The sequence below is a fragment of the Lutra lutra genome, chromosome 6 (assembly GCF_902655055.1).
Source record: "Lutra lutra chromosome 6, mLutLut1.2, whole genome shotgun sequence".
Lineage (NCBI taxonomy): Eukaryota > Metazoa > Chordata > Mammalia > Carnivora > Mustelidae > Lutra > Lutra lutra.
In genome coordinates, this window is record NC_062283.1 from 109,271,607 (window position 1) to 109,299,286 (window position 27,680).

The 27,680-nt window shown below is 41.7% G+C and overlaps 2 protein-coding genes and 1 non-coding gene across 8 annotated transcripts in view; 2 read left to right on the forward strand and 1 right to left on the reverse strand.

The window, feature by feature from the left end:
- SYNCRIP (synaptotagmin binding cytoplasmic RNA interacting protein) overlaps positions 1 to 5,027 on the reverse strand; it is a 32,637-nt gene extending 27,610 nt beyond the window's left edge. For 3 of the 5 annotated variants that reach the window (XM_047734697.1, XM_047734696.1, XM_047734694.1), the window contains exons 1-4: positions 4,105 to 4,324; positions 2,580 to 2,739; positions 1,744 to 1,862; positions 1,522 to 1,629 (exon numbers count right to left, since the gene is read on the reverse strand). In XM_047734697.1, the coding sequence (XP_047590653.1) occupies positions 1,522 to 1,629; positions 1,744 to 1,862; positions 2,580 to 2,727 (375 nt within the window). In that variant the 5' untranslated portion in view covers positions 2,728 to 2,739; positions 4,105 to 4,324. Of the gene's footprint in view, positions 1 to 1,521; positions 1,630 to 1,743; positions 1,863 to 2,579; positions 2,740 to 4,104; positions 4,325 to 5,004 lie in introns of those variants that run through there. The other 2 variants (XM_047734695.1, XM_047734698.1) reach the window with 2 other exon arrangements.
- LOC125102986 (heat shock cognate 71 kDa protein-like) lies at positions 3,924 to 23,463 on the forward strand. Of its 2 annotated transcripts, none has more exons than XM_047734691.1 (2): positions 3,924 to 3,934; positions 21,245 to 23,463. In XM_047734691.1, the coding sequence occupies exon 2, from the start codon at positions 21,273 to 21,275 to the stop codon at positions 23,223 to 23,225; it is 1,953 nt and encodes a 650-aa protein (XP_047590647.1). In that variant the 5' UTR covers positions 3,924 to 3,934; positions 21,245 to 21,272; the 3' UTR covers positions 23,226 to 23,463. The 2 variants fall into 2 exon arrangements, with proteins under 2 accessions (XP_047590647.1, XP_047590649.1); XM_047734693.1 differs by lacking the exon at positions 3,924 to 3,934 and adding an exon at positions 19,511 to 19,521 and having other exon boundaries at positions 21,261 to 23,463.
- LOC125103373 (U6 spliceosomal RNA) lies at positions 9,330 to 9,436 on the forward strand. Its single transcript, XR_007128377.1, has one exon. It is a non-coding gene; the product is annotated as a U6 spliceosomal RNA (small nuclear RNA).
- Positions 23,464 to 27,680: the final 4,217 nt, after the last annotated feature.

Genomic DNA, 27,680 nt, shown 5'->3' on the forward strand with positions numbered 1-27,680 from the left:
AAAAATAAACCGCAATCTACTATATTACTATAACATAGATGAATCCATTAAATGGCTCATCTTCCCTTTTTCCCATATGTAATCCCTTTTTCTTTCACCTTCATCTTGTTTTTAACTTTCATCTTTATTACGACCCAAATAATACCTTTTATATCAATTCCTAAGTAAAAGAAAACTTATCTCAAACATCCTATAAAAAAATCCTATAAAAAATATCACTGTCTCTTCTTGCTGTAGTTTAAATCACACTAAAGCTTTAAGCCACTCTCTCCCAAAAATAGAACAGAAAGTCACAAACTAAACTTTACATTTTAAATAAAATTTTATTTATTTTTTTTTTTAAAGATTTTATTTATTCACTTGACAGAGAGAGATCACAAGTAGGCAGAGAGGCAGGCAGAGAGAGAGGAAGAAGCAGGCTCCCCACTGAGCAGAGAGCCCGATGCGGGGCTCGATCCCAGGACCCTGAGATCATGACCTGAGCCGAAGGCAGCGGCTTAACCCGCTGAGCCACCCAGGCGCCCCTTAAATAAAATTTTAATAATTATAACTCCTAAGAAGAAATTTAATTAGAACTGACATTACATTATATTACAATGGGGACAACTATACTCCATTTCTATGGAGAAAGTTAGATTTATAATTCAAACACAATTCACTCACAGCTAGACCTGTGAAAGCCTCAAATTTATGGATGACATTAACAGCTAACTCCTTATTCCAAGTTTCCCTCCTCCCATACCATTAAAACATCACTTAACACCATTAATAACTGACTTAAACCATAACCCTTGGTTCAAGAGCACTAGTACACTGTATTAAGAGCACCAGATTAAAACTATTACGATCACTATGAACGAAAAACCAAAACAAAGATCAAAACCTAGCTGCATTTGAGTCCACTCACTGTTCTACGTAACCTTAATTAAAAAAAGAACTTCCACTCCCAGCCTGTTCCTTCATTTACATTTCCACACTAATCTATTTTATTGATACAAGCTGCCTTTAGAAATGAACAAATTCGCCTTAAAATCAACAGTAACAGAAGACAAAGAAGAAAGTATTAAAAATTCTAACCATTTAACTTGGGGTTTGAGAATTCTAAGAAAAACAGCCAACCATTAAATGTACACTCCCCTCCAGTATGGAGTGACCTGATGCCCTCCCATTTTTGTTCCACTGTCACTAATTTGGGCTTGCAGCTTTTCAGAAAACATTTAGAAATATGGCAGACATATTTAAGTGTTTTCTTTAGAATACCAATAGCACTGATTTAAACCATAGCTTAGTTAACAAGAGAAACTTAAAAGTGAGTTGTTATAGAAACAGAAATAACTAAAGGCAGGAAACTTTTCAAAAAATAGTAATTAGAAAAGATTTAACAAATAATCTCATGATTATTAACTGTCAACATCTTGAAGAAACACACCCATTTCACATCCAAGAAGTATTCAGCAAAGCCAGAAGAGAGTTAACTTTAAAACTGAAGGCAATTCTTAAAAAAAGCTTTTAAAGGCATACCTTAATTTTTGCCTCATCTGGTCCTTTGCTAGAATCCGCTACTTTGGTCCCTTGTTTTTCTCTCTGCCTGTAAGTCTTCATGACTCCACATAAAAAGGCACTTTTGTTCTACAAAAGAATGTTCCAAACAGATTTAACTATTGTCTTAACTATATCTAATCAAATGGAACAAACTATATCAAAATTACTCGTTTATTTTATTTATACTGAAATTAGCATTACCTGAACATGAGAGAGATCACTGTCTTTAAACTGCTGAAGAACTGCCAATGCACCGTCTTCATTGAATTCTTTTAAAGCTTCGATAGCTCTTTCATCTAAATCACTATGTGCAACCAGCCCTGGAGAAAAGAAAACTTAATTAGTTGTCAACTTTAATATTTTTGGAAACTTTTTTTTTTTAAAAGAGACCATGATTGCCAATACAGGTACATGCCTGCCAACTAAGAATTCTCCCATATCCCTTATCTATATAATGAGAAACACACATACTTTAGTCATTCTGAACTGCACTCTCAACTTAATAAGGCCTCTCAACCACACTTGCAATAATGAATCAACTTCTTTTACATCATGTTCTGTGTCTAAGTCACTTAGTTCTTAAGGCTAAGTATTTCTACAATAAATATATAGGCTTACAAATCCTAAAATCAACCAACAAAGTACCAAGCATTGACAACTGAACCTCTACTCAATTTCAAATACCACTAGAAAAAGCAACAGCCACACCAAGACAGACTACAAGTCTACAGTTACCAAGTTCTTTAACAAGAATCCTACTATAAAAATACCCCAAAAAGTCACATGGCCTGTTCCCAACATTTTGCAGCTGTTGCTACCATCATATACTTATCCATCTTGCCAGCCAGTCTTTACCTCCTAACCTTTCCTTCTTCCCTCCCTCTATACACCTTAACCTCTAGTTCACAACTATCACGACAGAGCAAAACTCTAGTTCCCACACTTATTGGAAACCACAAAAAGTTGCTATTTTAGCTCAAAGCCAGAAATCCAATAGAAAAATTTCATAATATAATTTTGCAAGTGTTAGTTCTTACCTGCAACGTAAATTTCATCTAGTTTTTCAGCAACTTTCTGTGGTAAACCAGCATCAAGCAATGTCTGAAAATTTTCTGAATGGATAACTGCAGAAGTAGTATCCATGGGCTCTTCAGTACCATTTCCATTAACATGTTCTGTAGCCATGTTTCCAGAGATCTGTTCAAACGCAATAAGCAAAATTAAACTAGGATCTTCAAAAAGGGTAGAAGAAATATAAGAGCCCCAATCTTTACTTTCTCTACCAATTTCTACACCAGCCAACCTGCGCCTCCCTTTAAAGAAACCTTACAGTCACTATCGCCTGACAAGCCAGATTTGGAGCGTGGGGCACAGGAGGACAGATTCACTATGTTTTTCCTTAGCACCACCCCTGACTCACCTGCTAACACTCCCTAGGAAAAACCATATTACAAATGGAGCCCAATCAGCACGAGGACCAGCCAGCGTGCCACATGCAGCTGTGCCTGAACAGAAAATGAGGTGTGCGGAGAAAGCAAAGCTCGGCTTTTCTCTCTCCAAGGTAAACCCCAAAGTGCGCGCTTTTCCCGCCTGCCGCTTATAGATCAGTAACAACAGCCAGCGAAGAACAAAGCGCTCACACAAGCTACCTTTCTACCACCCAATTTCTCCACCCTTCACCCCCGCACCCCAAAGCCCGCCCCCGACTCCGCACCCATAGCGGCAGCCTCACCGCTGCGGCCACCAGGAGCCCATTAGAAACACGTGCTCTGCGCCTTCAAATGTCCTACAACTTCCTTCAACGGAAACCCACCGAGTCCCAGGCCAAGACGACCATCACCGGCTCCCAACGTCAACCTGAAGCCAAGATCGGAGCCCCCAGAAGGCAGTAGCAGGACAACCTCGCCCCTTCACACCGAGGCCGCGGCGGCGCCAGGCCACAGGCTCTCCCCGCCACCCCCCCCAGCGCCGCCGTCTCTGCCGTGACACATGGCTCTCTCCGCCCCGGGCGCCGGCGACCCCCAGTCGCCCGCCCGCCCAGCCCAGACGTGAGCCGCGGCGCGTGGTGCAAGCCCCCACCCCTCGCCCGTCCGTGCGCTGACTGCGGCGCCGGGGCCAGCTGTCCCACCCCCGGCCCAAGGCCGGCAACCCTGCAGAGTGAAGGCGTTCCGCGAACTGCCTAACGCCCGCCGGACCGCGAGCACCACCCAACCTTGCCGCGCGGCTGCGGGACGGGACCCACTCCTCTCCGCCCACTCCCGCGCCGCGACGACGGCCACGACAGCACCAACTCCGCCGCCGCTCGAGGTCCGCGCGGGCCAAGGGGCCGCCTCCTCCCTGGAGCGCCGCAGACAAAGCCCGAACGGCGGCAGCACATGGAGAAGAGAAGGAAGTGGCGGCGCGGGCCGCGGCCTACTCTCAAGCAACCCTAGTCAACGTGCTCCTCTCCCCCTTGGAATCCATTTTCCAGAAAAGCCGGTTTCTCCCCACACCTCCCTCCACCAGCTCACTCCACAATGTCACGGTGCTCCCCTCCCAGACCCGGGTCCAGGCGGTCGTTACCTCCCCGTTGGGCTGCGGCGGAAGGATCCTGTCCGAGGAGATCGGGTTGCGGGAAACGCGTGCTCGCTGCTCCCTGTGTCCGGCGCGAGTGGAGCTGTTGTAAAATGGCGGCCGAAGCTCACGCCGCTGGCAGCAAACCCGATCCAGTTCCACTCGCCTCCGAGCGCGCTCCCGGTGCGCGCGCGCGCGCCCGCGTGACCCCCCCCTTCCCTCCCCTCCCTCGCGCGTCCGCTTCTCTCACTCACTCCCTCTGCCCCTGCCCTCCTCCAGCTCCTCCTTCTCCCCCTACCACCACCACCACCAGCCTCCGTCCTGCTCCTTTCTCGGCCTTTCTTTTTCCCCTCCCTACTCCTTTCCCCCAACACTCCCAGTGCCGTCCGCGGCCGCTCAGACACGAGTGGCCGCCTTTCCCCTCCTCGCTCGAACGCTCGCTCACACCCTCCCTCGCTCGCTCTCCCGACTCCGTCCCCCAGTCCCAGCCGAGTCGGCTCCTCTCTTTCTCTCTCCCGCGCTGACGTGACGACGTAGTCTACGCCTCGGGACGCGCGCCCGCGGGCTCCGCCCCCACGCCCCGCCACCTCCCTTGCTCCTCACCTCCCGGGGGAGGGGGGCGCGAGACCCCGCCCTTCCGCTCCGGCGAAGACGGAGGGGCCGACAGTGAATGAAAGGCCCGCCCCTTCCCCTCCCGGCACTCCCCCTCCCGCTCTCCTCGGTGCGGGGCGGGCCGGCTCAGCGTGTCCCACTCGTTCTCCTTTGTCAGGAGACAGGCATCTCCCCACCCCGCCCCACCCCACACCACCCCACCCCCACCGAGCTCCCGTCCGCCCTACCCCCCGCCCCGTCCCGGGCCGGCGGGGCGGGGGGCGCGGAACGCTACCGCAGCTCCCGAAGGGCACCCACCGGTCCGTGCGCGCCCGGCCCCCGCCCCCGGCGCCGCGGCCGCGGAGCCGTTCCCGGCTGTGTCCACGCCGCCGCCGCCCCGCGCTCTTCTAGCTCGGGAAGCTGCAGACGCACGTGTCCCCCGGGGCGGGGCGAGGCAGACAATGGGGCGGCGGGGGGAGGGGAGTGGAGCGGAGACCTGTAGACCTTTGGTTAACCTAGACTGTGGGACTTGAGTGCGGGAGTCACTCTGGGAAAAGCAAGTCTACCCGGCCGGACAATGGGACCTCTGGGGACCCCGCGCCCACGCGGCTTCACTTTCGAGAAATCCTTGGGCGGAGGGAGGGGCGCCCGTGGCTCGGACGAGGAAACCCTGGCTGCTTTTGAGGGGAACCGGGCTGGCTCCAGTGGAGCCAGAAGCGACTCCGGCCGTGGGATGATACGAAAGCCAGATTTGGAAGCGAAACCGCCCGGTGGTGAAGAGTTGTGCAATAGTCTGTTTCAGTCTCTGGCCTTTTAAGCAATTTAAGGGCTTCCTCAGAGCACAGTTTGAGCAACTTGAAGCAGCACAAAAGCTGCGTGGTTAGGGCAACTGTGAAGAACATATCTGTTTCTTTTTTAAAAATCTTGGCAACTAAATCTTATGTGAAGTGACATTTCATTTGTAGCCATTTACTAGGTGTAAGAAAGACAAGACAAAGACATTAGAATTTCAATCGCCGTTTAGATACTGATTTTATCCAATTCAGCTGTAAGAGTGTCCTTTTGGTTAAAAACAAGCTTATTTTTAAGAGCTCACTGGTTCCCGAAATAAGCTCTGTGATGTGACAACAAACCAGTGGTTCGAGGAAAAGTTAGATGAGTGCTCTTGAAAGTGCTTAAGCACATAAAATGTCAGATTATTTTCCAGAGGTAGCCGGATCAAAATATGAAATACTTGACCAAAGTACTATCTAGCCAATCTGTTCAGCAGAGATCTAACATTTCCACCACCTAACAATCCCTTACTATTTATTAAACTTGTATCTGCTATGGTATTCAGCTAATTCAGCAACAAGGATTTTAGTTCGTAATCCAAAGGTAGATAATGTTAAAAATGAAAAACAGCCCAAATGTTTACAAAAATAAAAATAGGGTAATCCTATGAATTAAAAAATAAAAATTATGGATCTGGACCATCCAACGCTTTTTTTTTTTTTTTTTTTAGATTTTATTTATTCGTTTGACAGAGGTCACAAGTAGGCAGAGGGGCAGGGAAGTAGGCTCCCCGCTGAGCAGAGAGCGGGATGTGGGGCTTGATCCCAGGACCCTGAAATCATGACCTGAGCTGAAGGCAGAGGCTTTAACCCACTGTGCCACCCAGGCACCCCCATCCAAAGCTTTTTTAGACCTTCCTGGCGATCAAGTTCCTTTAAAAAAAAAAAAAGGTGCCTCGACCTAGGCAATGTCTTCTACCATGTACCCAAGACTCCCAAATTAAAATCTCTAGCTCTTCTCTGACCTCTAATTCCTTTGTCTAATCACCCCCTAAGTCTTTATGTGGAGTTTCAGGCCCTTCACAACATTTAAAAACTGACCCCATGCTCTTCCTCCCAATCTTCTATCTCCAGAGTTCCCTTCCAAATGAACATCACCCGCTTGCATCCAGGAGCATTCGCTGTGAACTAGAGAATACAAGACACTAACTTCTCCTTCTCCATGCCATATCAGTGCATCAAAATCTTGTCAATTCTGTGTCCCTAATGTAACTCCACTTCTCTATACATTGTAGCTAGGGAACAAGTTGCCATCAACTACCACCTAGACTAATGATATATAGCCTCCTGATTCATTCACCTTGCAGCTTTCCTAATGCATTTAAAACCCAAGAGTCTCCCCCTTCCTTCTCTTTTAATTGCAGATAAGACCCTGCGGAGCATCCACTTAAAACCCTTCATTAGTTTCCCATTTCCTTAGAACAAAAGCAAAAATCCTTAGCTAGATCAACAAAGTCCTCCTTGATCTATCTGACCGGTCTCCCCAGCCACATTTCAAGCACTCTTCCAACTTCAGCTGGCTTTCTTTCAATTCTGGCATTTCTCAGGTTTGTGCACACTGAGGGCTTACACAGAGAAGTGCCTGATACTCTAAACAGACCTGAGAAAAAAGCAATCAGCCCTGCTCTCCATTTGACACCTTTTTGAGTAAAACAATAGTATCATTTTCCTACTGATCTACAGAACTTATTTGAGGCTTGGCTCTAAGAATTACTACCACACTGAAACATAGGAATACTTACTAATACTAAAAAACAAAGAAACAAGCAAAACAAAAAACCAAACATACAATAAAAGAAAAAAAAACATAGTAGATTGATTTAGTATGGTATATACACTGGGCTAGATTAAAATGTATCTCAAAGATCTGGCACAAGAAAGTGCTCGATAAGTATGTGTTCTTACTTGCTGAATCTTCTTTAGTACTTAGTACAAGATGGTTACTAAATATTTGCTGAATAAAACTGGAGAATAACAGGCTGAGACCCAAACAACCTTGTTCTAATATCAGATCTGCTTTAAATGGATAGTGTGTGGTTAAATAAATCATTTTACTTCTTAGAATTTCTATTTCCCATCTATAAAATAAATTCAGTGAAACATAATTTTTAAGATCTCTTCCAGCTCAAACATTTTATAATGTATAAAAAAATTCTCAAATCCTTTTTCATTACTTTAAAAATATTCAAATGTCCTGGGGCGCCTGGGTAGCTCAGTGGGTTAAGCCGCTGACTTCAGCTCAGGTCATGATCTCAGGGTCCTGGGATCGAGCCCCACATTGGGCTCTCTGCTAAGCAGGGAGCCTGCTTCCCCCTCTCTCTCTGCCTGCCTCTCTGCCTACTTGTGATCTGTCAAATAATAAATAAAATCTTTAAAAAAAATATTCAAATGTCCGATTTGCCATTTAGGATCTTCCCCATTTGAATCCCAACTTCACTTTAAAGCAGACTACAGTTCCCCTTATAAGGACCCTTTTTCCAAACAAAAGAAACATCAACAACAACAAATATCCAATTTCGGTATCATCCCTCACATAAATGTGGGGAACTCAACACACATTTAATGTTAGTAAGAAGACAAATTGAGGGGTGCCTGGGTGGCTCAGTGGGTTAAAGCCTCTGCCTTCAGCTCCAGTCGTGATCCCAGGGTTTTGGGATCCAGCCCCACATTAAGCTCTCTGCTCAGCGGGGAGCCTGCTTCCTCCTCTCTCTCTGCCTGCCTCTCTGCCTACCTGTGATCTCTGTCTGTCAAATAAATAAATAAAATCTTAAAAAAAAAAAAAGAAGACAAATTGATAGAACTTTTATACAAAATAATTTGGCTATCATGTTTACTCCAGTATTGTTTGTAATGCTGTACAGAAGTGTGCATATGTGTGTGTGTGGGCATGAAAATATATGTAACCTAGGGGTGCCTGAGTGACTCAGTCATTAAGTGTCTGCCTTCAGCTCAGGTCATGATCTCAGCCTCCTGGGACTGAGCCCCACATCGGGCTCCCTGTTCAATGGTGAGTCTGCTTCTCCTCTCCCTGCTGCCCTACCTACTCATTCTCTCTTTCATTCTCTCTCTCTCAAATAAATAAGTAAAATTAAAAAAAAAAAAAAAATATATATATATATATATATATATATATATATAAAACCTAAACATCCAGTAATAGGGTACTGATTGAATAATTTATAGTACATTCACATAGTGGATTATTCTGGAGCCATTGAAAATAATGAAGTAGCTATTAATGCCCTAACATGGAAACATATTCAGGTTACATTCTTAAATTAAAAAAAAAAAAGCCACCTACAGAACAACGTACAGTGTGACATTTATTCATTCAATTTAGCACCTTCTGTGTACTAAGGTCGATGGTATGCACTAGACTTACAATGATGTACATCAACATAGACATAGGTGATCCCTGACTCATGAAGCTTGCAGATCTGTATGTGTGTGTATAACCAGGTAAGCATAGATATAAAGATTTTTGTTTCTATAGAAAATAATTATAATTATAGAGAAGGATGGTGTGGTGGGAGATCATCACTTTTTACTTCATGTACTTTTGTGATACTTGTTACAATAAATATTTTATTTTTATTTTAATATATTTACTTTATTTGGGAGGGGTAGGGTGAGGGGCAGAGGGAAAGGGAGAGACAATCCTAAGGAGGCCCAAGACTAGCATGGAGTCCAACATGGGCCTCCATTTCATGACCCTGAGATCATGACTTGAACTGAAATCAATAGTCAGACACTAAATCAACTGAGCCACCCAGGTGCCCCTAAATATGTGTTTTTTAAAAGTTAATTATTGTGCTCACTTCAGCAGTACATATACTAAAATTGGAATGATACAGAGAAGATTGGCATGGCCCCTGTGCAAGGATGACATGAAAATTCTTGAAGCATCCCATATTTGAAAAAATAAATTAAATTTTAAAAATTAAAAAAAGTTAAAGTTAATTATTTATGTACCTCATTACTGTCTTTTCATCCCCGAAGTAGTGAAAAGGTTAATTTCATTGCAGTTAATGAAAGGCAGGCATATAGGCACACCTGTCTGAATTTTTTGTCATCCAAAATTCTTGCACTTAGTGCTACACTGTTTAGAAAAAAATCATATTTTCTTCGTTTCGATGTTTCCTAAACGTTCTTCAGTTACCATATATTACTGTGGTAATGGAGAGGGGACCCTAGAATTAATACGGGAAAAATCCACAATACACCATCATTCTTTCCACAGAATCACAAAAACCTAGAGTCAAGAGAGACTGGAAGTTATTCAGTTCCATGTTCCTAGTAATCAAGATCGTTTTTTGGAAAAAGAGAAAGAAATGGATTATTTTCCTCTTTTAAGAAATTGGATTTTTTTTTTTTTAGATTTTATTTATTTATTTGACAGAGATCACAAGTAGGCAGAGAGGCAGGCAGAGAGAGAGCAGGCTCCCTGCTGAGCAGAGAGCCCGATGTGGGGCTTGATCCAGGACCCTGGGATCATGCTCTGAGCCGAAGACAGAGGCTTTAACCCACTGAGCCACCCAGGAGCCCCTGGATTTTTTCTCACTTAAAAAAAAGAGAAAGTTTTCTACAATGCCTCTGACATCTTATCTTTATGGTAATTAAAAGGCCGATGTGTTAAAATTTAAAACACCTGCTTTGCAAAGACCTCCCTAAGAGAATGAAAAGGAAATCTACAGATTGGAAGAAAATCTTTGCAAAGCACATATATCCTAAAGGACTAATATCCAAAATATACAAAGGACTCTGGAGCACCTGTCTGGCTTAGTCAGTGGAGCATGTGACTCTTGATCTTGGGGTTGTGAGTTCAAGCCCCATGTTGTGTGTAGAGATTACTCAAAAACTAAGTAATTAATTAAAAATTTAAAAATTTTTAAAAAACTCACAAATATACAAAGAGCTCTTAAAACTCAACAATAAGCAAAAACCCAAGTAAAAGATGAGCAAAAGACTTGAATAGATACCTCACCAAAGAAGATACACAGATGGGGGCCACCGAGGCCCTGCATTAGGCTCTCTGCTCTGTGGGAAGCCTGCCTCTCCCCTCTCCCAGTCCCCCTGCTTGTATTCCCTCTCTCGCTGTCTCTCTCTCTGTCAAATAAATAAAATCTTTTAAAAGAAAAGGTATACAGATGAAAAGAAAAGTCAATATCACATATCATTAGGGAATTACAAATTAAAATAGTGAAATACTACGACACACTTACTATAGCCAAAATCCAAAACACAGACAGTAAATGGTGGCAAGGATGTAGGGCAACAGAAACTTTATTTATTTATTTATTTATTTATTTATTTATTTATTTATTTTTTAAGATGTATTTATTTGAGAGAGAGAGACAGAGACAGAGAGGGAGGAAGACAGTACAAACAGGGAGAGGAGCAGAGGGAGAGGAAGAGAAACTGACTCCCTGGTAAGTGTGGAGCCTGACATAGCACTTGATCCCAGGACCCCAAGTTCATGACCTGAGCTGAAAATAAGAGTCAGAAGCTCAACCAACTGGCCACCACAGGTGCCCTGGGTAACAGGAAGTTCTAATCATTGATAGTGGGAATGCAGAATGGTATAGCCACTTTGGAGGACAGTCTGGAAGTTTCTCACAAAATTAAACATACTCCTACCATACGATTTAGCAGTTGCATTCCTTGGTATTTACTCAAATGAGCTGATAACTTAAGTCCAAACCGAAAACAAAATAAAACAGAAACACCAAACAACAACAAAAAGCACATATGATGTTTTGTTTTGTTTAGGGGAGGAGGGGTAGAGGGAGAGGGAGAGAGAGAACCCCAAGCAGACTCCATACCCAGCATGGAGCTCAGCATGGAGCCTGATGCAGGCTCACAACCGTGAGATCATGACCTGAGCCAAAATCAAGAGTTGGACACTTAACCAACTGTACCCCCAGGTTCCTCCAAAAATGCACATGATATTTACAGCAACTTCATTCATATTATCAAAACTTGGAAGCAATCAAGATGTCCTTCAATAAATGAATGGATAAATAAACTTTGGTACTTATATAATGGAAAATTATTCTGTGCCATACAGAAATGAGCTACCAAGCCATGAAAAGACATGGAAAGATCTTAAATGCTTGTTGCTAAGTGAAAGAAACCAATCTGAAAGGGCTGCAAACTATATGCCATTCTGGAAAAGGCAAAGCTATAGAAAAAGATTAGTGGTTGTAAAGAGTTCAGAAGGAGGGAGAGATAGATAACTAGGAAGGAATTTTTAGGGCAGTGAAATTATTCTATATGATACTATAATGGTTAATACAGGTCATTATACATTTGTCAAATCTCATACAATATACTGCATAAAAGGTGAATACTAATGTTAATTGTGGACTTTAGTTAATAATAATGTATCAATATTGGTTTGTCAATGGTAACAAATGTACCAATTATCACACAATGTTAACACTGGGGTAGAGGAGGACAGGGGGGGAGGGAGTATATGGAAACTATTTTCTGCTCATTTTCCTTAAACCTAAAAATGCTCTTAAAAATAAACTCTATTAATTAAAAATGTCAATGTTTTTTTTAAAGATTTTATTTATTTATTTGACAGAGATCACAAGTAGGCAGAGAGGCAGCAGAGAGAGAGGAGGAAGCAGGCTCTCTGTGAAACAGAGAGCCCAATGCGGGGCTCGATCCCAGAACCCCGGGATCACAATCTGAGCCGAAGGCAGAGGCTTTAACCCACTGAGCCACCCAGGCGCCCCAAAAATGTCAATTTTTTTTTTAAAGATTTTATTTATTTGTCAGAGAGAGAGGGAGAGAGAGCAAGCACAGGCAGAGAGAATGGCAGGCAGAGGCAGAGGGAGAAGCAGGCTCCTGCTGAGCAAGGAGCCCGATGCAGGACTCGATCCCAGGACGCTGGAATCATGACCTGAGCCGAAGGCAGCTGCTTAACCAACTGAGCCACTCAGGCGTCCCAAAAAATGTCAATGTTTTAAATATACTTGGAATTCTAGACATTCTTTCTATTGCTTTTAGCTTTCTTTTATTTGCTTTTTTTTTTTTTTTAATTAGAAGTCCAATCTTAGAGGCACCTTGCTGGCTCAATCAGAAGAACATGTGACTCTCAATCTCAGGATTGTGAGTTTGAGCCCCACGTTGGGCATAGAGATAAATTAAGAAAAATAACTTTTAAAAAGTACAGTCTCATTTTAGCTGTTGGCATTTAAATTTTATAATGAAAAGTGATGGATTAAATTATAAGAAGCCACAGAATTTATACAAGTAACTAAAAAGAGAAAGAATTAGGTACACATAAACCATAATGGTTTTATCAAAGTATTCCCACTCTATTTTTTTTTAAGATTTTATTTATTTATTTGACAGAGAGATCACAAGCAGGCAGAGAGGCAGGCAGAGAGAGAGGAGGAAGCAGGCTCCCTGCTGAGCAGAGAGCCTGATGCGGGGCTCCATCCCAGGACTCTGAGATCATGACCTGAGCCGAAGGCAGCGGCTTAACCCACTGAGCCACCCAGGCACCCATTCCCACTCTATTTTGAATGGAGTCCCAGACTACAAGCAATCTTTGGTTGTTCAGATTTTCATGATGAATGATGGCACAAAAAAGGAAAATATAGTGGTAAGTCTCATACTGAACATGTCCATCATGGTGTGTCTCAAAGCTCTTTTCAAAGGTAACCTTACCCAAAGTCCCTGCTAAGGGAGCAGCCTAAGCTGTCAGAGTTTTACTCTGTAACACCACTCATCCTTGTCTTGCCAGAATTTGCTAAACCACCATCAGGCACCAGACTGTTCTTAGAGAAAAACCAGAGAGTCAGTGTTGTGAGGAAGGAGTTAGAGCTGCGCTACGAGAGATCATGTCAAACTAAAATTATAAGGAAACAGAAACCATAAATAAGAAGCTGGAGGAATCCACTCACTACATTCATCGTTCCACAAACACATTCTGAGTACCAATTATGTGCCAGGCACCGAATTAAGTTCTGGGTGAATAAAGTAGAAAATCCCTCTTGCCTTCATGGAAACCACATCTAAGTGAGGAAAATAAACAAACAAGCAAACAAAACATTTATAAAATGTGATAAATTCAAAGAAGAAATTAACATAATATAGTGTTACAGAATAGGCAGGACCTACTTGGGCTGGTGAAGGAAGGCCTTTCAAAGGAAGTGATGTATAAACTAAGACCCGAAAGAGTAAACCATGGAATGTGAAGAATAAGGGGTAGCTGGAGGAACATTTCAAGTAGAATGAATAGTGTATGTGAAAAGACTGAGAGGAGAAAGAGCTTGGCCTTTATTGAAACGAAGCTAATGTGGCTGGAGTATATTTGGTAAGGGAGGTAGTGGCTCAGGATGAGTTTGGAGAAGTTGGCAGGAGTGGAGCCAAATTACACAGAACTGTGTGAGTTAGTGCAATGGGAAGCCACGGAAATTTTTCACAAGTTTAAAATTAGTATTTAGAAATAGAATTGATATTGGGGGTTGATGATGGAGATGGAACCAGGTAAAAGATGAAGTTACTTGGACAAGAGTATCGAAGAGGAAATAGAAAAGAGGTGGGCATATTCAACAATATATTTTGTACCTAAGTTTGCCAACAACTCAATAGGGGACTGAAAGTAGGGAGTTAAGGTGGAAATTGATGGATGTTGATCCTATTTTTTGAGTTGAGGAATTCTGAGAGAATAAGATTTCAGGAGTGTGTCAGGAATCAGCAAAGCAGAACCACTACGAATATTACAAAATGAATTTATTATAGGAATAAGAATTAATATGATGAGAGAAGCTAAGAAATCAATGGTTCAAAAGGGAAAGTTGGAGAATGAGAGCTGACTCACTAACCACCCCTCCTGAAACCTGGGTAATAAGGGAGACCTTGTAGGAGAATCTGGGACCAAGAAGGAGAACTAGTAAAGAGCTATAGGGAAGGCTGTTCTGTGGCTGGTGGCAGGCCTGGAGTTACTGTTGGTTAACAGGACTAACAGTTGAGAAGATCTAGACGCAGACCAAGAGAGGCAGAGACTAAGCTGAAACCACACAGCACCATTACATCTGTTTTTCACTACATTTAACAAAATTCAGACAAATTTTTATTACTATAATTTAATAGTATTTAATGTTTAAAGTAATATCTACACCCAACATGAGGTTTGAGCTCACACCCTGCTATCAAGAGTCACATGCTCTATCAATTGAACTAGCCATGCACCCCTCTTTCTTTTCTTTTAATCTAGAACCAAACTGTCCAATCCAAAGCCACTAGCCACATATGATTATTCAACTTAAATTAATTAAACTGAATAAAATCTAAAATTTAGTTCCTAGTCACACTAGCTTCCTATCAAGTGTTCAATAGCCACCAGTGGCTAGTGACTATGATTTTGGATAGCACAGATACAGAACATTTCCATCACTACAGAAAGTTCTACCAGATATCATTAATCTAGAACAATCTACTTGCATTTCCAATTATCTTTTTTTTTAAAGATTTTATTTATTTATTTGACAGACAGAGATCACAAGTAGGCAGAGAGGCAGGCAGAGAGAGAGAGAGGGGGAAGCAGGCTCCCTGCCGAGCAGAGAGCCCAACGCGGGGCTCGATCCAAGAACCCTGGGATCATGACCTGAGCCTAAGGCAGAGGCTTTAACCCACTGAGCCACCCAGGCGCCCCTCCAATTATCTTGTTATAAAAGTATTTAGGGACCCCTGGGAGTTGTAGTCTGTTAAGCAACTGACTCTTCGTTTCTGCCTGGTCATGATCGCAGGGTTCTGGGATCCACAGTTGGGCTCTGTAAGAAATGTGCTAGAGATAATTTCCCTCTCTCCCTCCACTCTTCTCCCCACTTGAGTGGTGCTCTCTCTCTCTCTAAAATAAAAAAATAAAATCTTTAAAAAAGAAAAGGTGTTTAAAGCCATGTTAATGGATACAATCACTGAGGTAGGAGAGTAGGAAGAGAATGAGGACAGGAAATCTAAGCATTAAGTCCTGGTAAAGCCCAATTTATAGAGAATAAGTAAAGACAGAGCAACCTGTAAAGGAAGTATGAAATGAAATGGCCAGAATGGTAGAAGAAAAAACAAGAGTGTGAGGTTTCAGAAAGAGAGGAGGGTATTTAAGGAATTGGAAGGAATCAATTATGTTGAATCAATGTGGTTAAGAGTTTAGGGTAAGACTGGAACAGAAACGGGATCTTAAGCAGAGCAGTTTCATTAACAACGTAAGGGTGAGAGCCAGCAAGGAGCTAGTGAGAGGGAGGTGGAGGCAGGTATCTGGACCGCTCTTTCAAGACTTTTGAGAAAGGGCCCAGAAAGATGCATGGTTGCTTAAGGAAGATTTGAGTTCAATACAGGGCTTGTTGTTGTTGTTTGCCTTGTTTGGTTTGCTTGTTTTGGTTTTTAAGATGGGAGAAGCATATTTATATACCTGTAGATAAAATCCAACAACAACAACAACAACAAAAGGTTGAAGATGCAGGAGAGAGAGGAGCTGAACAAAGGAGTAAGTCTTCTGAGAAGATAAGTGTGAAGAGAATGGATGTAAATTATAGAGAGAGGGACTAGGCCAATGGGAAGCAGGAGGAAAATAGAGCAAAAATTCAGACATAGGGAAAGATACTCTGAAAAAGAAAGGCCACAAATAGCAAGAGAAGAGACACAGAGTCCTTTTAGCCTCCTGGGTTCTGTTGTCCCTCCAGGTCCAATTCCTGTGACTCCTAACTGGACAATCATTCCATCACTGAGTCTCAGATTCCTCAGTCCCCTCCCCAATGCTCACCCCTCTGTCATGTATTAAAATAACAATCTATTTGGCTAAATTGAGTTCCTTAATCAAGGACAAAAGGACCCAATTTGAACATACCATTTAAAACTGAACAATTTACATGAATCAATTGCATCGCTTTGTCTATTTCTTCATCATAGCTGATAAAATGTGACATAATTGACTAGTTTTTCTTCTTGTATATGCATAATGATTTGTGAAGTGGTTGAAAGACCAGCAAGAAAAGTGTGGGGATTTAAAAGTCCTAGGTAACTGGGTCACAGAATCTTCCAAGAAAAGAAAGATCATCATATAGTTTATCAGACAGGTAACTTGTATATCGTCAGCTTTGTATGTATTTTAAATATATTTATTGTCTTTTCTTATAAAAAATAATGTATGTTTTTAATAAAACTTCAACCATCATATAAATATATAAAGTAGAAGTAAGTCCTAGAACTTCATTGCCAGGGATGATTACTATACAAAAATACAATCTTCTGATTTTTATCTCTCCACACTTGATCTTAGCCAAAAGGCAGAGAAGTGATGACTTTTATCTCTCTAGATACTAATATTGTATTTATATATTTGACAATAATAGTTTTATATGATATATATAATTTTACTAATATAACATCCTTTTTCATTTAATATGTATATTTTGGACACTTTTACCGACTTTTCACAATCATCATTAATCATTGTATTGTTATACTCTTACAATAATAAACATATTGTTATACTTCCTTCAACCGACTGATAGAATTTCAACATATAAAGCATGTGGTAGGGGCGCCTGGGTGGCTCAGTGGGTTAAAGCCTCTGCCTTCGGCTCAGGTCGTGATCCCAGGGTCCTGGAATCGAGCCCCGCATCGGGCTCTCTGCTCGGCAGGGAGCCTGCTTCCTCCTCTCTCTCTGCCTGCCTCTCTGCCTGCTTGTGACCTCCGTCTGTCAAATAAATAAAAATCTTTTTTTTTTTTTAAGATTTTATTTATTTATTTGACAGACGGAGATCACAAGCAGGCAGAGAGGCAGGCAGAGAGAGAGGAGGAAGCAGGCTCCCTGCCGAGCAGAGAGCCCGATGCGGGGCTCGATTCCAGGACCCTGGGATCACGACCTGAGCCGAAGGCAGAGGCTTTAACCCACTGAGCCACCCAGGCGCCCCATAAATAAAAATCTCAAAAAAAAAAAAAAAAAAAAAAAAAGCATGCAGTATTTTACTAAAGGAACATCTAAAATCCTTGTCTTATATTAAGAAATTTTAAAATATCCGAGTGACAAGCCTTGTTCACATTACTAATGTACTTAATCTGATTAAAGATCATGGTATATATATGACTGCTGGTCATTGGTTACATACAAGTTCAGAGACACCTTGAATTCTTTTGAAGTCAGCATTTGACAAGTCAGTCTTCCACAGGCTAAAGCTGAAATGTAATAGTCTAATAGCAGATTTTAGCCTAATCCCAAAGCCAAAGCCAAATTTCAGTGTAGTATTTATAGCAAAAGGTATAGACTTGCAGCCAAAGCTGCAATTACAGGCAAATTTATGATCTCAAATATTTTTCACTTTGGAAAAATATAGAATGAAAATAAATGAACTACACATAACATTCCAATCAGAAATACAGAACTATGAAATAACATAAGGTAAAATTTTAAAAGAAAAATGAGGAAAAACAGAAAAAAATTAATTGAAAAGTAAGAAAAGAATGTAATTGATTTATATACCCCCAAATTATTTTTCCTTCTAAAGAACCAGTAATGCAGACAAAAGGCAGCAGTTTAATTGAGGAAAGAGGGTGAAAACACAATTCAGAAAATTAAGAATAATAATATAATAACTGGTACAAGATTTTTTTTTAAATCATGTCTATTTTGGGGTGCCTGGCTGGCTCAGCTGGTGGGTGTTGTGACTCTTGATCTTGGGGTTGGTTGTAAGATCAAGCCCCACAATGGGTATAGAGATTATTAAAAAAAAAAAAAAATCTTTAGGGGCGCCTGGGTGGCTCAGACATTAAGCATCTGCCTTTGGCTCAGGTCATGATCCTAGGGTCCTTGGATTGAGACCCAGGGTCCTGGCATCCAGCCCCGTGTCAGGCTCCCTGCTCTGCAGAAAGCCTGCTTCTTCTCCCACTACCCCACCCCATGCTTGTGTTCCCTCTCTTGCTGTCTCTCTCTCTCTGTCAAATATATAAATAAATTTTTTTTAAAAAAATTAAAAATCTTTTTAAAAATCATGAATATTTTACATACTACTTTTTAATTCCTGGCCATGTATTTGGAAATACTGATAAAATTGAAAATAAAATCTTAAAAAAAAATAATCTCTATGGGACTCCTGGGTGGCTCAGTTGGTTAAGCAGCTGCCTTCGGCTCAGGTCATGATCCCAGCGTCCTGGGATTGAGTCCCACATTGTGCTCCTTGGTTGGCGGGGAGCCTGCTTCTCCCTCTGCCTCTGCCTGCCATTCTGTCTGCCTGTGCTCGCTCGCTCTCCTCTCTCTCTGACAAATAAATAAAATCTTTAAAAAAAAAATAATAATCTCTATACCCAATGTGGGGCTCAAACTCACAATGCCAAGATCAATAGTTACTTGCTCTACCAACTGAGCCAGCCAGGTGCCTCTATTTTTGAGTCTTAATTACAGTAAACTAGAAAGTGAATAAAACTTCCTTAAAATAATAAAGAATATTTTCATGAAATACAGGTAATATCACACTTAATACTGAAATACTAGTGTTTCCATTAGAGCAAAGAATACAAAGGGGAACTGCTATTATTACCTTATTACCTAACAAGTTCTGAAAATTATAGCAATTTTTTTAAAAGACGTTATTTATTTATTTATTTATTTGAGAGAAAGAAAGAGCAAGACAGAGATAGTGACAGAGAGTACCAACAGGGAGGAGAGAGAGAAACAGGCTCCCTGCTGAGCAGGAAGCCTGACATAGGGCTCCATCCCAGGACCCTGGGATCACAACCTGAGCCAAAGGCACACACACAGATGAGTGAGCCACCCAGGCACCCCTGGAAATTCTAGCAATTAATGTAAACAAGTAAGAAGCATAAGTATAGAAAAGAGAAAAAGTATATATATTATTATTTACATATGATAAGATTATGTACATTTATAATTGAAAGATCAATACAGTAGCCAGATAAGAAAGCAATCATCAGCTCTATTAGATTGACTGTATGCCAGCAATTCCTGGTAATAAAAATATGGTGGAGAAGACTTTGGATTCACAATAATGATGGTTTTACACATATGTGTGCATATTCACACACATATACATACACATTATATTTCAATGTTTAGTCACCTTTAAAAGGATAAGAAGATCAGGGGGGCCTGGGTGGTTCAGGTGGTTAAGTGTCCGACTTTTGATTTCAGGTCAAGATCTTAGGATGGTGAGATCAAGCCCTATGTCAGGCTCGGTGCTGACTGTGAAGCCTGCTTAAGATTCTCTCTCTCCCTCTTCCTCTGTCCCTCTCCCTATACCCCTCTCTCTCTCTAAAAAATGGAAAAAAAAAAAAAGAAAGAAAGAAAAGAAAAAAAGATTATGAAGATCATATATCAGGAAAATTATAAAATTATATTCAGTGATTATAAAAAATAAGACTTGTATAAATGGAGAGAAAAAGAAATATATACTCTAAATGAGATTGACTGAATATTGCAGAAATTGTCAATAGTCCCTAAATAGATTTGGAATAATAACCCTCTGGAAATGAAGTTACCAATATATGTCAAGGATTTTAAAATGATAATATTCCTTGATCCAGTAATAATTTTGCTTCTCAGGCTTTATCCTTAGAAAATAATCATAGACCTTGAAAACATTTAAGTACAATGTGATGCACATATAATAGTATAATATGTTTTACATAGAAAATAGAAAATATGTGGGGCATCTGGCTGGCTCAGTTGGTAATCTGACTCTTCGTCTCAGGGACATGAGTTTGAGCCCCATGCTGGGTGTAGAGATTACTTAAAAAAAAAAAAAAAGAAAATAGAAAATGTGTTTTTAATTCAGTGCAACATTATTTGCTGAGCACTTCCTATATGCCAGATTCTGTGCTCAACAACAGAGGTACAGATAAACAAAACAGTCATTGACCCTTCCCACATAAGATCAAAAGTCAGCTGAGCAATTTTACAACAAGGTGATGAATTCAATGCTGGGGAAAGGATGCTGTTACAGTCCTTAGGAAGAGTGACTTACCTGAACATAGGGGTCAGAGAAGGCTTCCCAAGGAGGTGATGTCTGTACTGAATCCTCAAGGCGGAGGGGGTGTTGTCTAAGTGAAGACCTACAGAAAGAAGGTTCCAGGCTGGAGGAAAACATGCAAGTGCTGGGGTAAGAAACATGCCTTCTGGAAGCGGAGAAAAGTTCATTGCAGTTAGAATGCAAAGTGCTTAGATAGGCAGAAGGCAGGTCTGGGGAAGGAAAATTAATTGCAAGATGTGATTGTGAAGAGATAATCTACAACCAGATTATGAAGGCCTTTACCATCTGGAACTGAAGCATTCACACTTTTTTGACCATGACTCAAAGAAAAAGATAGAGTTCATAATGCCACCAATTTATAAATTTCATAGATATGTATATATGAACCATATTTCATGACAATATTTTTACTATGTGCAAAGCACTCCTATATTTTCTATTTCATGTTAAAATTTACTTAAAAAAATGCTGTCTGTCTCCTCTGAGACCTTGTGTGAATTAGAAATAAGCATCCTCTCTGGGCAGTTGCAACTTAGAGACTCTAGATCTGGCCTTGGAGAGTAAAAAGGGCAGTGGAAAGTGTCTTCATCCAAATAAGATGCCCCTTCCTCACAGTGGATGAAGTTCCACAGACTTGCCCCTAACATTTGCAAAGCTTAGGGTAAGAGTACAAATAGAGGGTCTCATTGAACACGGGGCTACGTCTTTGGATTGCTGTCTTCTCAGCCTGAGCCAGGCCCACACATAAGCAACCATGTCTAAGGGACCTGCAGTTGGCATTGATCTTGGCACCACCTACTCCTGCATGGGTGTCTTCCAGCACGGGAAAGTGGAAATAATTGCCAATGATCAGGGAAACCGGACCACCCCAAGTTATGTCGCCTTCACGGACACCGAACGATTGATCGGTGATGCTGCGAAGAACCAAGTTGCGATGAACCCCACCAACACAGTTTTTGATGCCAAACGCCTGATTGGACGGAGATTTGATGATGCTGTTGTCCAGTCTGATATGAAGCATTGGCCTTTCATGGTGGCGAATGATGCTGGCAGGCCCAAGGTCCAAGTAGAATACAAGGGAGAGACAAAAAGCTTTTATCCAGAGGAAGTGTTTTCTATGGTTTTGACGAAAATGAAGGAAATCGCAGAGGCTTATCTTGGGAAGACCGTTACCAATGCCGTTGTCACAGGACCTGCGTACTTCAATGATTCTCAGCGTCAGGCTACCAAAGATGCTGGAACTATTGCTGGTCTCAATGTGCTTCACATCATCAATGAGCCAACTGCTGCTGCTATTGCTTATGGCCTAGACAAGAAAGTCGGAGCTGAAAGGAATGTGCTGATCTTTGACTTGGGAGGTGGCACTTTTGATGTGTCCATCCTTACTATTGAAGATGGGATCTTTGAGGTTAAGTCCACAGCTGGAGACACCCACTTAGGTGAAGAAGATTTTGACAACCAAATGGTCAACCATTTTATTGCAGAGTTCAAGCGCAAACATAAGAAAGATATCAGTGAAAACAAGAGGGCAGTTCGTCGCCTCCGTACTGCTTGTGAACGTGCTAAGCGTACACTTTCCTCCAGCACCCAGGCCAGTATCGAGATTGATTCTCTGTATGAAAGAATCAACTTCTATACCTCTATCACTCGTGCCCAGTTTGAAGAATTAAATGCTGACCTGTTCTGTGGCACCCTGGACCCTGTTGAGAAAGCCCTTCGGGATGCCAAGTTAGACAAGTCTCAGATCCATGATATTGTCCTGGTGGGTGGTTCTACCCATATCCCCAAGATTCAGAAACTTCTCCAAGATTTCTTCAATGGAAAAGAACTGAATAAGAGCATCAACCCTGATGAGGCTGTTGCTTATGGTGCAGCTGTCCAGGCAGCTATCCTTTCTGGAGACAAATCTGAAAATGTTCAAGATTTGCTGCTGTTGGATGTCACTCCACTTTCTCTTGGCATTGAAACTGCTGGAGGAGTCATGACTGTTCTCATCAAGCGTAATACTACCATTCCTACCAAACACACACAGACCTTCACTACCTACTCTGACAACCAGCCTGGTGTGCTTATTCAGGTGTATGAAGGTGAGCATGCCATGACCAAGGACAACAACCTACTTGGAAAGTTTGAACTCACAGGCATACCTCCTGCTCCTCATGGTGTCCCTCAGATTGAGGTCACTTTCAATATTGATGCTAATGGTATCCTCAATGTCTCTGCCGTGGATAAGAGCACAGGAAAAGAGAACAAGATTACCATCACTAATGACAAGGGCCGCTTGAGCAAGGAAGATATTGAGCGCATGGTCCGGGAAGCTGAGAAGTACAAAGCTGAAGATGAGAAACAGCGGGACAAGGTGTCTTCCAAGAATTCACTTGAGTCTTACGCATTCAACATGAAAGCAACTGTTGAAGATGAAAAACTTCAGGGCAAGATAAATGATGAAGACAAACAGAAGATTCTTGACAAGTGCAATGAAATAATCAACTGGCTTGATAAGAACCAGACTGCAGAGAAGGAAGAATTTGAACACCAGCAGAAAGAGTTGGAGAAAGTCTGCAACCCCATCATCACCAAGCTGTACCAGAGTGCAGAGGGCATGCCAGGAGGAATGCCTGGAGGCTTCCCTGGTGGTGGAGCTCCTCCCTCTGGTGGGGACCCTCCTCTGGGCCCACCATTGAAGAGGTTGACTAAACCAACCTGAGAATAAATAGGTTGAGCATTGTTCCACACACAATATTCAAAGGACCCAAATTTGTAGCAAATTCCATGGCAGTTGTAATGTTGAGCTGCTATAGCAAAAAAACTGGGCATTCTTGATACTTGGATATGGAATATGTGCACAGGGAAAGGAAATAAACATTGCACTTTATAAGCACTGTATTGTTAAGTGGAAAATGCAATGTCTTAAATAAAACTGTATTTAAAATTGAAAAAAAAAAGAGTACAAATAGAGGCCCACATCTTAACGTTGTAGATCAATCTAATTGACTATTAAATAAGTGTGTTCTATTCTTGTAACTTGACACATATAATTTCATAATGACCTAAAAGACCAAGTTCAAATTCAAAATTCTTGGACTCAGAGTTCAGTGTTGGGATATGGCTTCAAGCATAGTCCCCTTCTATTTCTACTTCCAAGTCATCCTATTCCAAAAAGGGCCTTGTTCATATACATGTTGACATCTTGACCCACTTGCGTTACTTCAATTCACCATTCCCTTTCTCCCAGCAAACAATTAGAAAGTGGATTCAGAACTGTTTGGGGACAGGGAATTCTATGGTCCTGGGTATCTGAACCCAAATGGGGTTTTTGTATGAAAGTAGCATTGCCTGAGGACCCCACGAGCAGTGTCCTCTAAAGACTTACTGTTCAAATGTGGTCCATGGACAAACACCATGGGCATCACATGAAAGCTTGCAAAAATGAAGAATCTCAAAGGGGGTACCTGGCTGGCTTCATGGGTACAGCATGTGACTTTTGATCTTGGATTATGAGCTCAAGCCCCATGTAAGCCTCATAGTTAGCACACATGGTGGGTCCAATGGAATTCTGTGCTCATGAGGCACTGTGGCCACTAAGTAGAAATAGAATGTGGGGTGCCTGGGTGCTCAATCAATCAGTGTCTGCCTTTAGCTCAGGTCATGATCCCAGCGTCCTGGGATCGAGCCCCACATCAGGCTCCCTGCTCAGTGGGAAGCTTCCTTCTCCCTCTCCCACTCCCCCTGCTTGTGTTCCCTCTCTCGCTATGTCTCTCTTTGCAAATAAATAAATAAAATCTTCTCTAAAAAAAGAAATAGAATGGCAAGAAATGACTGACATGCATATTGCCTTTATCTCCTCTGCTCACACATATGCTTTATTGGACTCCTATTGGACCTCACTTACAAAATATAAGTTCAAAGATAAAAATATTAAGTACTCCAAAATGGCAACCTCAGAACATGAAACCAAGTGAGGGGCTCTTTCGAGTGAGGGCTCTGCATGATTGCACAAGTCATCTGCCCCTGACACTGGCCCAGAGAGCAATAAAGAGGGTGGTGTAATTGAGATGAGAGAGAATAGTGGTTGGTACTAAAGGAGTGCCCTTGAAATTGGGGGAAAGCAGGTGGCTTCAAGAAATATTTGGACTGCCAGGCCAGTAGTATGTGAGGATCGCTGGGTTGTAGAGGGATAAGGGAGAGGGGAGTTAGGAACAAGTCCAAGGATGGCTTTGGCAATGGAAAGAATGGAAATGTCATTTTCTGGGAATGTTAGAGGAAAAACTGAAATGGAGGGATGGGAAGGAAGTTAAAAGTGTTCCACTTGAGGTACATGTATCCCATGGTAGTGATGTTCATAGACAATAGAATATTCAGATCTGAATCTCCGGAAAGAGATACAAACTAGAGCTATTGATTTGGAAATCCTCCACATACAGATTGTGACTAAAGCCAGGGAAATAAAAGAGATCGCTTAGGAAGAGTGTGCAAAGTAAGAAAAGGACCCAGCCTAGTATCTTAAAAAACACCAACATATATGGGGAAGAAATGTCTTCAAAACAGTCTGAGAAGGAGAAACTATAGGAGAGAATAGCTTTACAGACACCAAATGAAAAGAGCATTGCAGGAAGAAGTAGTCAGCATGGTCAGATGCTGCTGAGAGATCAAGCAAGGAGGGAACGCAAGGCTTTGGGGACAAGGAGGGAACGCATTGGCTTTAGGGACAAGTTCATCTGGGGACCTTGGCAGAGGAAAATTCAGTAGAGGACAAAGGTGAGACTACAAAGGGCTTAAGTGCAAGTAGGAGATCAGTATATAAAGACAAGTGGAGATGACTATTTCAAGAAATGTGGCTATAAAAAAGGAACAAGAGATAACCTGCTAGTTAGAAAGGAATGTGAAGGCCAGGGATATTTTAATTTCTATGTAAAGAGATGCTGGATATTTTGGGGCACCTGGGTGGCTCAGCTGGTTAAGCATCTGACTCTTGATTTTGGCTCAGGTTCTTGAGATCCAGCCTTGTAGTGGGCTCTGCACTCAGCCCATAGTCTGCTGAAGATTCTCTCCCTCTCCTTCTGTCCCTCTCCCTGCTCTCTCCCTCCCTTTCTCTCAAATAAATAAATCTTAAAAAAAGAGAGAGAGATACTGAATACCTGAAGTTGGGAGGAGCCAGGAGAAAGGAAGAAGTTGAATATAGAAGAGAAAAAAGGGATCATGTTTATATCCAGTTTCTAAAGAGGGCAGGTAAGTTCCACAAACAGGCCAGGGATCATTGCTGTGTTTACTGTTTTGTGTCTACAACAGTATATTTATTTCCTAGGGCTGATGTAACAAAGTACCACAAGCTGGGTGGCTCAAAACTATAGAAATTTATTGTCTCACAGCTCTGGAGGCTACAACTCTGAAATCAAGGTGTTGACAGTGTTATGCTCCCTCTGGAACCTTCCTTGCCTCTTTGTAGCTACTGGTAGGATGCAGACAATCTTTGGCTTTCCTTGGCTTGTAGCTGCAGAACTCTAATCTCTGCCTTCATTGCAACATTACATTCCCTCTGTGTCTCTGCTTTCATGTGACCATCTTATGAGGACACCAGTCATATTAGATTGGGGGTCCACCCCATCTAAACTAATTACATCTGCGGTGACCCTATTTCCAAATGAGGTCATATTCTGAGGCACTGAGATTTAGGACTTCAACAGGTCTTTTTTGGGGGGGGAAGGATATAACTTACAACAAACATAGGAAGTCTTTGTTTAAAATAAAATAAAATAAAAACAATAATAATAAAATAGGACAATTTTAACAATACTGTAATAAAAGTTATGTGAACATATTCTCTTTCGTAAGATATCTATTGTACCGTACTTACCCTTCTCATTATGACATGAGATGATACAATGCCTACGTGATGAGATGAAGTGAAGCGAATGATGTAGGTGCTGTAACTGAACCCACAGAAAGTGACACTGTGGATAAGGGGGAAATACTGTATATCAAATATACGGTACTTGTGTTTAACTTCCCTTCCCTTCTAGCCTAACTGCAAGACTTTTCAGTGGTCCTCTTGTGCCAACGTTCCCAATTGCCTACCCCTGTTGTCTTTCCTTGGCTACTTCCTGGCAAAACCCCAGCTATTTGCCCCAGCCATTTGCCTTGGTACAGAAGTCACACAGCAGGGCAGATTTATGCCACTATACATTCATGGGCTCTACCCTCAACCAGCCCCTCAATACTGCTTCTTTTTTTTTTAAATGATTAAGGATTTTGACTTTATTATGACAATATTTTTTTAACAAAACCATTAAATCTGTCCCTTGCATAATTTAAATAAACACTTTCCATGGTCCTCTTTTTGATAAATTAGAAGGGTCTAGATTTTTTTATAAAGTCATGAGCCCTGTCAAAACACTTCTAGGTTTGCATATTTTTCCAGATACGAGTAACAATACCCATAAATCATACTTAAATTCAGATTCTTATCTGAAATTGCCTTGAAGTAAGTGGAAATATGACAAAAGTTTTTTTTAATTACACCAAATCATGCTTCATAGAATTTTATTTCTGAGTTATTATGGATACACTGTCTGTTTTCCTTTTTCAATGTTTTTTTTTCCCCACTTCATTATTTTAATGTGTTATATTCATCTTTTTTTATATATAGTGTTCTATGATTGACTATTTGCATATAACACCCCTTGCTCATTACAATAGGTGCCCTCCTTAATACCCAACACCTGGCTATCCCACCCCCCCGCCCCTCCCTTCTGAAACCCTCAGATTGTTTCTCAGAATCCATAGTCTCTCAAGGTTCATCCCCCCTCCTCTGATTTCCCCCCCTTCAGTTTTCCCTTTCTTTCCCTAATGTCTTTCATGCTATTCCTATGTTCCACATATGAGTGAAACCATATAGTAATTGTCTTTCTCTGCTTGACTTACTTCACTTAACATAATCCCCTCCAGTTCCATCCATGTTGATGCAAATGGTGGGTATTCATCCTTTCTGGTAGATGAGTAATATTCCATTATATATATGGACCACACCTTCTTTATCCATTCATCTGTTGAAGCAGCCCCTCAATCCTTCTAGGCAGTCCTTCTTTCCCCTGTTAGTTTTCTTCCCCATTTCAGACTTCCTTTCTGTTCCACACCTCTTTTTTTTTTAAGATTTTATTTATTT

Bases quoted from the DNA above. Each gene is read 5' to 3' on its own strand.
- LOC125102986 (XM_047734691.1), top strand. From the start codon at position 21,273: ATGTCTAAGGGACCTGCAGTTGGCATTGATCTTGGCACCACCTACTCC.